Source organism: Eulemur rufifrons, chromosome 15 (assembly GCF_041146395.1).
Source record: "Eulemur rufifrons isolate Redbay chromosome 15, OSU_ERuf_1, whole genome shotgun sequence".
Taxonomy (NCBI): Eukaryota; Metazoa; Chordata; class Mammalia; order Primates; family Lemuridae; genus Eulemur; species Eulemur rufifrons.
Window position 1 is genome coordinate 54,842,437 of NC_090997.1, and position 12,133 is coordinate 54,854,569.

At 34.9% G+C, this 12,133-nt stretch overlaps 1 protein-coding gene across 5 annotated transcripts in view; it reads right to left on the minus strand.

Moving 5' to 3' along the window:
• Positions 1-8,391: 8,391 nt before the first annotated feature.
• USP45 (ubiquitin specific peptidase 45) overlaps positions 8,392-12,133 on the minus strand; it is a 52,625-nt gene continuing 48,883 nt past the window's right edge. For all 5 annotated transcript variants that reach the window (XM_069488038.1, XM_069488035.1, XM_069488039.1 and 2 more), the window contains 2 exons: positions 11,836-11,989; positions 8,392-8,592 (listed from right to left, as the gene is read on the minus strand). In XM_069488038.1, coding sequence (XP_069344139.1) covers positions 8,462-8,592; positions 11,836-11,989 — 285 coding nt within the window. In that variant the 3' untranslated portion in view covers positions 8,392-8,461. The remainder of the gene's footprint in view (positions 8,593-11,835; positions 11,990-12,133) is intronic.

Here is a 12,133-nt window from a genome sequence, read left to right on the forward strand (position 1 = left end):
GTTCTGGCCAATGCACTGTGGGTTAAGTGATGAAGTCACTTCTGGGCCTACACTTACAAGACTTGGTGCACTGTCACCAGGCTGCATGTTTCAGATAATGCAGCTACAGGTTGGGAAATCCTCTGTTAGCCTGGATCACTGAGTTGTTTTATGGGAAACAGTTGCGAGAAAGATCCCCAAATCTGTAAAGGACTTTGTAATGACCACAAAATAAGCCACTGAGATTCTGGGATCATTTGTTAATACAGCAGGAGGCTAACCTATCTTGAGACAAATATAGATAGATACTGATAACAGGAGTTGGGTGCTGCTCAGATGAAGAACCTAAAATACTAAGGTCATTGAGTATGAAATGTCTGATTTCCTTAAGTACTAAGTCTGACAGTTGATATCTCTGACATTTCACTTTGACACATCTTGTGGGTTTTTTTTTTAATTGTGAAGGTGCATTCTCATTCTTCCAAAAGCACATTTTTACTTGTGATTATCTTTAAAATTTTTTAAGAGCAATTTTTATGAAACCACAGATAAGACAAAAATTCATGTTATTTTTTAATATGAGTTCCATCGTGGAACCAATGTAACGCAGACAGCTCAAAATATCAAAAGAGTTTGGGAAGGATTGTGCTAATGAACGCACAGTACATCGATAGTTTGAGAAGTTCCATTCTGGTGATTTAAATCTTTAAAATGAGCCATGTGGGTGACTTGAGACCAAGGTGAATAATGATGAGCTGAAAGCTGTAGTGGAAGTGAATCCATCTCAACCTATGTGTGAACTGGCAGCAAGGTTTGACGTTACTATTCCAACAATATTGGACCATTTGAAACAAATCAGAAAGGTAAAGCAGCTGGATAGATGGGTACCACATGAATTAAATGAGTGTCAGAAGAGAAATCGTCTAGAAGCTCCCCTTTCTTGCTGTCACAAAATAAAGGTGAACCATTTCTACACCATATTGTTATGTGTGATGAAAAATGGATTCTTTTTGACAATTGCAAGCATTCAGCACAATGGTTAAAGATGAAATGCTGAAATGCAGTCCAAAACCAAATATTTGTCATCAAAAACATGCTAATGGTGTTTGTTTGGTGGTCCAGCACTGGTATTATCCACTACAATTTGATGAAACCTGGTCAATTGATGGCAGCAGATGTCTACTGCAATCAGTTGGATGAAATGATGAGGATGCTTGTGATGAAGCAGCCAAGATTGGTCAATAGAGACTGGCCAATCCTCTTGCAAGACAACGGTCAACCACACGTCGCACAAACAATGCTGCTCAAACTATAGTAGCTGGACTTGAAACTCTCTGTCATCCACCGTATTCACCAGACTTTGCACCAACTGATGACCACTTCTTGCAAGGAAAAACATTCAATTCTCAACAAGCTGTGGAAAATGCCTTTTGCGATTTCATTGCCACTCGCTCTCCAGGCTTCTTCACTGCTGGCATAAACAAGCTACCATTGTCAAAACTCTGTCAATAGTGTAGGCATGTACTGCTTCTTGTTTGAGATATAATAAATGTTTGGTTCAAAATCAGACATTTCATATTTAGTGACCTAAATAAAAAGCATTTTTCTTAGAGGTTGGCAGACAAAGAAAACTAATCTTAGAGGCTACAAACATGGCACTTCAAAGTATGCAGCAGTATAGCATTTGATATAACTGTTATGCATGACAAGCTGGGAGGTAGATAATGTACATAATGAATTTTGAGCTGGGGGGAGACATTAAAAAACCTGATGCTAATGTGTGGTGTGTGCTATTCGATGCATTTGACAAAGTATCATAAGACTAGAACTCAGGAAAGAATGTTTGGCTTATGAAAGCCACAATGAGAGAATAGCGGAGACAAAAAATTTAGAGCCTCACAGGGTTGAGTTTCTCAACTCCAAGCAGAAGATAAACTTGAGAAAGCTTTTAAGTGACAAAGTATCATTAAAACTCAGCCTTGCAGCAAAGATAACTAAAGCTGCAGACTTCATATCCATTTTGGAAAATTTTTCAGTGGGTTAATTAAGGATATGGAACCTTAATTTTTTCCTCTTGGGAAAAAAATGCCTCAGGTTGAAAATGTGGCTAAGAGTATGTCTCTTCCATCAAAGCTTATAATGTATCTGCAATAAAATCAGAAGAGAGGTGTGGGGGAAGGAGAGCAAAGACATATAGCCAACCTGAAAACTATATATCTCAAAAAACTATTAATCTGACTGGAAACAGATAAGAGGCCTACTAAATTTTCAAGAGTTATACTGAAAAAGAAACCACAAACCTTGGCTAAAAGAACTTGTGACCATCTCAAATTAAAAAAAACCAACCAACTAAACAAACAAAAAAACTCCAACCCTCAATCCTCTAGGAAATGGTCTCAAAAAAAGGGCAACTCCCAAGGATGTCATATTCCTCAACAGCCATTCAGATGTAGCCATGGATGTTAATTAAAAAAAAAAAAATGATCCTCCCAAAGGATGGAGTCTGGGGGCACAGTGAACAATGAACGTAGGAATTCTTCCTAGAGAAGTCTAATCTTAAACATACGCATGCCCAGCCTAAGGGACCCTGACAGTTTCTCCCATTCTTTCTCCTCTTTCTGAATGAGAATGTTTATTGTGGTTATGGTTCCACCTGTTCCATCACTGTACATTAAGTATGTGGAAAACAGAACATATCTTTGGTTCCTAGGTCTCTAAGATGCTGGGAACAACATCCAGATCTGACATAGCCCTTCCAGAGAGCGTGATCTTGGAGGATAAAACTTTACTTGGACAGGACTTTTGGGCTGTGTCCCTTGAAGAGGGAGTCACTGTGTTTCATGTGTAGAAAGAAGAGTGAGCTGAGTATTTTGTGACCACAGAAGGGTGGATTCTGATAGAGATTGTAAATTCACATATCCCATTCTCCTTTTCTTCTGGAGCCCATGGGAGCCTTACTCTTTCTTACCTATCCTTCTTTGCAATTAGGCAGGGACATGTGACTATTTCTGCCAATAAATTGTAAGTGACACATCCAAGATGAAGAACTTAATTGCTGGTACAGACCTTTTAGTGCTCTATTTCCCTGCCACAATGGGAACACCTGGTGTTGAAATAGTAGAGCCACGAGACTGAATCAGCCTGGATTATGGAGTCACCAGTTGTTGAAAAGTTGCCTTTGCGGATTGCCCAGATTCCCGATGAACTTTGGGTGAGCAAGAAATAATTTTTGTTGTGCTAAGCCACCAGGATTTTGGGTTGTTACTGCAGCATAACGCAGCTTATCCTAATACATCTGGGAATGCAAACATTTTGGATAATTCTGCTTGGGTACAATTTAAAATATGTATGAAAATGGCTTCAGGGGAGTCCATGAACCTCTGAAATTACTTATAAAAATTGGGGACATATTTTCCTGGAAACATACAGATGTCAATATTTCCCTTTCCAGCCTCTATATTGTCAGAAGAGATGGCCACAGAATTAAAACCCTATGTTTCCAACATTCAGCTTTCCCTTTGGGACTATCAGGACTAATATCATGATGCCTTTTTCGGAGGTTCTAGCAGGGGAGCGCAGCTACTCGTATACCCTTGACCGAAGAACGGTCCTCCTCTATCGGGGAAGGTCGTCCTCTTCGACCGAGCGCGCAGCTTCGGGAGGGACGCACATGGAGCGGTGAGGGAGGAAGGGGACACCCGCCTAGCCAGCCAGATCAGCCGAATCAACCCTGGCGATCAATGGGGTGACAGATGTCGCAGCCAGATCGCCCTCACATCCATGATGCCTTTTTATCCCCAGGATATCCTTCATCCCATGGACCTTAATTTCCATATGGCTCCGTAGGCAATATTGCTTGATTTTTCTCTGTGTCATTACCATTTGACAGATCTTTTCCTTACTCTCTATATAAGAATGTCTATTTCCTCATTTCTGTAGATTTCTGTCTCATGTTCTCTGTTGTATCCCTAGTGCCTACACATAGCAGGTGTTCAACAAATACTTCATTAAATGATTAAATAAAAGATGGTCTATAACTTTCATCATAATCTCAAACAGCTTCATGACCCCAAAAAAGGTTAGGTACAAACAGGTAGATAAAATATTTCCTAATGAATTATCCTGTTAAATAACTCAAATATTTTGAGAAACATCTGAAAGGATGACGATTCACCCTTGGTAGATACTGAAATCTGAGTGAAAGTGCCCAAAATAAGATAGTTTGTTCTAAAATACTGAATGTCTAAAATATGAGGGATATTTTGAATATAGCAAGCTGCTATGGACTGAATGTTTATGTCCCCACAAAATTCACAAATGCCTAATATGAAGCTATTTGAAGGTAGAGCCTTTGGGAGGTCATTAGGTCACGAGGGTGGAGCCCTGATGCATGGGGATTGGTGCATTCATAAAAGAGGTCCCAGAGTGATCCATTGTCCCCTTCCCCATGTGAGGACACAGCAAGAAAGCACTGTCTGTATGAACCATAAATGGACCCCCACCAGACACAGAATCTACTAGCACCTTGATCTTGAATTTCTCAACCTCCAGAACTGTGAAGAATAAATTTTTATTGTTAATAAGCCACGCAGTTTGTGGTATTTTGTTATAGCAGCCCAAGTGGACTAAGACATACACAAATACAGATAAAACATTGTCAATGTGCATAGCAAAAACTCCAGGACCAATTTGTAACATAAGATAAATAAGAATTTAATATTTATAATCCATGTTTATACAGTAACAACAAAATAATGCTCAGTAAGTTACATAGCTATTTTCTAAAAACTACAAAAAAAGTGAAGATAAAACATAGGAATGACTTTTAATTTATTACTCAAAATTGAAAACATAATCATCTTTTAAACATTTGAATTGATGATTTATATACAAGCAAAGACATTTTAAATATCTAGAAATATTCTTTCTTAATAATGCACTAAATACTATCTAAGGGCTCAATTTTATTGTACATATTTGGTTTAGGCTTATTTGATCAGGTATCATGCAGAAAAATAAATCATGAATATAAATTTTTAAAAAGTAGGCAGGATGTTATTTTGTACTACAAAAATTAGATAAAGGTTGATACATTTCACAGCTTAATCTTCAGGAAATTTTGTTTAGCTATTACATAATCACTGATTAAAACCATCACACATGCGAGCTAAGAGCTATTAAATATAGTAAAACAGCCCTATTGGATACATTTAAAATAAGAACAATTACTCTTTGAATTGTCAATTACTCTTTGAATTGATATCAACTATCACTCTCCTTGGCCACCTAAAAAGGTGGTCCTCACATTTTTAAAAGCATTAAATGACAAAATCTTAAGTATAGACATATATTTTATCATGTCAAGAATATTCACATAATTGGCACATAATCAACATTTATGTCATTCTAAATATGAAAAAATTAGGGAGAACTGGGGTCAGACATACCCTGTAAACTAATTTATAAACAAAGCCAGTGTAACCTCTTTTACTTAAATTCATTTGTTCAAACACTATGGTAGTTATTTTGATGATCTGTAAACATTCGTATTTATTTGTACTGCTTCCTGAGGTAATCTGGAAACTATTGTTATTACAGTAACCTCACAATTTAACATCCCTGCAAATGTGCTTTGGTAATATTCAAAATAAAAACAAATTCACCAAGGAGGGAAGATAGCTTGAGGCCAGGAGTTCAAGGCCAGCCTGAGCAACATAGAGCAACCTGGTCTCTACAAAAAATAGAAAAATTAGCTGGGTGTGTGGTGATGCATGCCTGTAGTCACAGCTACTTCGGAGGCTGAGACAGAAGGATTGCTTGAGCCTGGGAGTTTGAGGTTGCAGTGAGCTATGATGATGCCACTACACTCTAGCCTTGGCAACAAAGTGAGACCCTGTCTCAAAAAAATTTTTGTTTTTCTTTAAATGTAGACTCATGTATAATATAACATGCTTTCTCTACTACAAAAGCTATCTTTAGGAAATTCTTAGGTATGAAAATTAAATTTCCTTGTCTTTCAGAAGACAAGGAAAAAGTGTTTATAAACTCTAGGCCATAAAAAAATAGATTTCTGAATTAGTTCATTTAACACTAAGGAAATGAAAACAAAAGTATCTTATCTGCATGGAACTTCTGGAATAATATCTAAAATCTATATAGGTCTTTCCATTTTAAAAGATGTTAAAGTAGTGTCAGCATAGCAGGTATAGGTATCTTTCCAAATAGCTATCTTTGAAACAAGAAACAGGTGACCATTCAATGAAAAGTATATACCTCTGATTAGTATCTTTTCTAGGAGAAAACTGAGCTGACCTAATATTTATTATACATTTATTTTGGGGGGAATGGGGTGGCAATTGCTATTACCAAGAGGGCTGACTTAAATAAAGAAATTTAATATTTTTCAAAATATTCACTGTTCTGGTACTGAAATCTTCAATGTTAATGAATTATAATGAAACAGAAAATACTGTAAACTACCTTTCACAGGACAAAATCTGACTTTGCATATTAATTTATAAGGACATATTTCTCAATTATTTCACTGTTAAAAAAATTAAGAAAAACACTACTGTTGAAATTTCAATAGCTTACAAACAATTTGTACAATGACATTTTTAAGTTCTGTATCTTGTATACTATTACCATCTTTAACAGAACTCACAATTCTATTCATTAGCATATCAGAAGGCAGCACTAGTAACCTTGATAATGTTATATATATACTTACATGTTAAAAAGAGTCAGTCTTGGTTAAATATTTCCACACAATATCTACAGCCGCTATTATTTTTACTTCCTAAGAGGAGAATGAACTGGGACTAGGCACTTATCCAGCACTTGCTTGTAGTATCATTCATTGGCAATAATGATTAAGATGCTTGAACCATGCAGTTATGTTTTGAGTCAATAATATGACACTGAAGTAGCCATTAATTTTTAAAACTTAAGCCTAACAGTAATGTTTTTCATGCTAAGTTTTGACAGCTTAATAATTTGCATTCTAGAGGGGAATACAGTTTTGCTATTATTTATTTAAAAAGAAAATCAGAAATGTCAGCTTTATGCCCCATTAAAATAAAAGCTAAATTCATTGAACTTATTAATGATGCTTGTTGAAGACAAAAATAATCTCAAAACCCCCAAATCATGTTTAATATTTACTGAAATACAGAGGTACAAAATATTCTTGTTAATATAATCTTCTATCACTTACAAATATAATTTGATAATTTATATATCAAAGGTATCCTATGGTCCCATACAGATTACTGACTTCTAATTACCAATTCTACATGTTATAATTATTTATATTTTGACCTTGACTAACCACTTGCAAATTATCCTTAACTCCACCATGAATAGGCTGCAAATGATATGTTAATGAAATGTCTCAATATATTTCCAGTCCTCAAAACCTCATATCAATAAGATAATCAATATATTATTTGTAAACTCAAACACTACTGAAATTACAGTGATACCTGTTTAACACACTGCCACACTAGAAAAAAAATTTTTTCCTTGGGGCTACGGTATTTTATTATGAAAATAGAATAAAAACTTTGAAAACAAAATGATTCTTTCTAATTTAATGAAAAATTTGTTATTGCCTTCTGTTCATTTAATTCACGTTTTTAGAATTAAATTGTGAATATTAATTATAACAATAAGAACAAGAACAAGTAAGATTTTCATGAACCAACTGCAGGGTTTTGTCCAGGTTTTGTTTCACCAGGCCCTGAGATCAAAACAAGCGTGAGTTAAATACAACTCCATGGTAGTGAATGTGTTAAAAATAGCTGAATCATATAAAATATGACAAGGTCATTATGCCATATTAGGTATTACCTTCATATAATTAATGTGTTATAGCAATGTTTCCCAAACAATAGTACATATATACCACTGGATAGCCCTGAGATGATTTTTAAGTGGAGTAGTACATAGATGAACAATCTTTAATTTATATATTTATGTTTATTAGAAAAAAACAAGCAGATAAAACATGGAGTATTATTGCTCAAAACAAGGCTAAGGTTAAAAAATTAAGGGTAAAAATGTTAAAAAATAAGTACACAATGGCACAGAATATATATGAGATCAGGAAGGTGGTATTACATTTATGGAAACACAGTCTTAAGGAATGATTTGATTTAGACAGCGTTGTTTCTGAATGTTTGTTAATAATGGACCACATCATAAAAGGGTTTCCTCTCCTATTGTAAATTCTGGGGTTTTTCTGTCCCCCATGACAAATATTTTGAAAAGTGTTTTTATATTGATTTTAAGAATATAAATTTGAAAGCATTGAATAAATTTAATTTACTTTAAAAGGGTTCACCAAAATGGTAAAGTTCAGGAGCATTTGAGGGACATGATATTCTTACAGAAAAAAAAAGACTACAAAGGCACATTATATATTATGTTATCATTGCAGCATTCAAATCAAAGTGACCTAAATAATCATTACCGTTAATAATTATAATACTCTTTCATAAAAAAGAAGGTAAGCTTGTGCACTAAGTGCTCTTGATTCCGGAACCACTTGCACGTAAGTGTCACTAATATGGACCCACTGGCCTGCCAATTCACTATCAGGTTCTTTCAAACCTAACAAAATAAAAAGTACAATTTTACAACCAGTCTGATTTACGTTCTTAGTCCAAATTATAAATAGCAACGTATTCATTACAAACTATATTTATCCAATGCTAAATCCTACTGCAGAAGTTGTTTCCTCTTAGGTTAAGCATTTTCCAAAATAAATAAATTCTTTCAAAACATAAATATTATAGGAATAATAATTATCTCTACTTAGTAACACTTTAAACATGTAGTGAAATATGAGCCTTATAAATACTTAATTGCTCAGGGAAAAGAATCATTTTCACTCAAAGAGAAAAAAAAAAGCAAAATTAAATGACCCATAAACAAAGCCAGCAAATTTTCAACTCCAACTCTGTTCTGAGGACCTGGTATATCTTTAAAAAATTTTTAGTATTGTTAAATAAAATACCACTCCACTGTAATGCATGACTCAGTACCTTGAAAAACCGTGTGTCACTTTCTATCACCTAGAAGGGTATAGTATCATGATAGTTAAGATTCTCTAACCACTCTTAGAAGTAATTCTCACTTAAAGTCAATCTACTCACGTATCAGTAAAATAATAACTTATCTCTTCCAAAAAAGGAAAACTTTGTTTTTAATCATGAAATAACAATGGCAACAAAAAATAAAACAATAAGCCAATAATCTCTGATGAACATAGATGCAAAAATCCTCAATAAAATGCTAGCAAACTGAATTCAACAACACATTAAAAAGATTATTCAGCACAATTCAGTGGGATTCATCCCAGGGATGCAAGGATGGTTCAACGTATACAAATCAATGTGATACATCGTATCAATGAAATGAGGACAAAAACCATATGGTCATTTAAATTGATGCTGAAAAAGCATTCAATAAAATTCAATATCCCTTCATGATAAAAATCTCTCAAAAAACTGGTTATAGAAGGAACTTACCTCAGCATGATAAAAGCCATAAATGACAGACCCACAGCTAGCATCATACTGAATGGGGAAAAACTGAAAGCCTTTCCTCTAAGAGGAACAAAACAGGGATGCCTACTTTCACCACTGTGTTACTGTGTGTGTACTGTATTATTCAACACAGTACTGGAAGTTCTAGCCGAAGCAATCAGACAAGAGAAAGAAATAAGGGCATCCAAATCGGAAAGGAAGAAGTCAAATTATCCTTATTTGCAGATGATATGATTTTATATCTTAAAGACTCCACAAAACACCTATCAGAACTGATAAACAAATTCAGTAAAGTTTCAGGATACAAAAATCACTATACAAAAATCAGTAGCCTTTCCATATGCCAACAGTAAAGAATCTGAAAAAGAAACCAAGAAAGTAATCCCATTCATAATAGGTACAAATAAAATACCTAGGAATAAACTTAAACAAAGAGGGGAAAGACCTCTACAACGAAAACTATAAAACACTGATGAAAGAAACTGAAGAGGAAATACACACAAAAATGGATATTCCATGCTTGTGGATTGAAGAATTAATATTGTTAAAATGTCCATACTACCCAAAGCAATTCATAGATTCATTGCAATCCCCACCAAAGTACCAATGATATCCTTCACAGAATAGAAAAAATAATCCTAAAATTTATATGGAACCACAAAAGACCTAGAATAGCCAAAGCTATCCCAAACAAAAAGAATAAAACTGGAAGAATCACATTACTTGACTTCAAATTAAACTACAGAGCTGTAGTAACTAACCAAAACAGAACGGCATTGGCATAAGAAACATGCACCAATGGAAAAGAATACAGAACTCAGAAATAAATCCATACATTATAGCAAACTGGTCTTTGACAAAGATGCCAAGAACACACAGTGGGGAAAGGACAGTCTCTTTAATAAATGGTGCTGGGAAAACTGGATATCCATATATAGGAGAATGAAACTAGACCCCTATCTCTTGCCACATACAAAAATCAAATAAAAATGGATTAAAGACTTAAAATCTAAGACCTGAAGCTATGAAACTACTAAAAGAAAACACTGGGGAAATGCTTCAGGATATTGGTCTGGGCAATGATTTCTTGAGTAATACCACCCCTGAAGCACAGGCAACCAAAGCAAAATTGGACAAATGGGATCACCTCAAGCTAAAAAGCTCCTGCACAGCAAAGAAACAATCAACAAAGGGAAGAGACAACCCACAGAATGGGAGAAAATATTTGCAAACTACCCATCCAATAACTCAATAGGAAGAAATCAAATAATCCAATTAAAAACAGGCAAAGGATCTGAATAGACATTTCACAAGAGAAGACATACAAATGGCCCCCAGGTACTGAAAAAAATGCTCAACATCATTAGTCATCAGAGAACTGCAAATCAAAACTACAATGAGAGATCACCTCACCCCAGTTAAAATGGCTTTTATCAAAAAGACAGGCAATAATGAATGCTGGTGAGGATGTAGAGCAAAGGGAACCCTCACACACTGTTGGTAAGAATGTAAATTGGCACAAACGCTATGGGGAACAGTAAAGAGGTTCCTAAAAAAACTGAAAATAGAACTATCATATGATCCAGCAATTCTGCTGCTGGGTATGCATCCAAAGGAGGGGGATTCAGTGTATCAGAAAGATATCTACACTTCCATGTTTATTGCAGCACTATTTACAATAGCCAAGATTTGGAATCAACCTAAGTGTCCATCAACAGATGAATGGATAAAGAAATTGTGGCAGATATACACAATGGAATATTATATAGCCACAAAAAGAGTGAAATCCTGCCATTTGCAACAACATGGATGGAACTGGAAAACATCATGTTATATGAAATAAGCGAAGCACAGAAAGACAAATCTAGTATGTTCTCACTCATATATGGGAGCTAAATATTAAAAGCAATTGATCTCATGGAGACAGAGAGTAGAATGATGGTTACCAGAGGCTGGGAAGGGTAGCAGAGAGAGGGGGATAAAGTGGGGATGGTTAACGTGTGTAAAAATATAGTTAAATGGTCAGATAGAATGAACAACATTTGATAGCACAACAAAGTGACTATAATCAACAATAAGTTAGGGTACACTTTAAAATAACTAAAAGAATGGAATTGGAATGTTTCTAACACAAAGAAATGATAAATGCCTGAGGTGGTGGATACCCCAGATTTGATTAATTCACATTGTATGCCTGTATCAAAACATCACATGTATCCTCTAAAGATATACAACCATTATGTACCCATAATAATTAAAAATTAAAAAAAAATTTAAATAATGAAATAAACTTAGGATGGCATACCAGACACATTTTTCTTTCCAGTGATATGTTCCAATAATTTCCTGGAGGGTGTTCTCACTTTCACATAAGCGGTGTAGTGACCCGCTCTCATTGAGCCAGTATGTTCCACTATGCCATAGAGACCATAGAGAACTTTCTCTCCCACACTTATATTCTTTCAGACAAAGAAAGAAAATCCAAATTAGTAATAGTTAGTGGAATATTATTGTAAGGAAAAGTAAGTAAATGCATATCCTGCTTAAAATTTGAGAAATGCATTGTAAAACTATACTGAGATAATTTTCCATACCTATTAGGC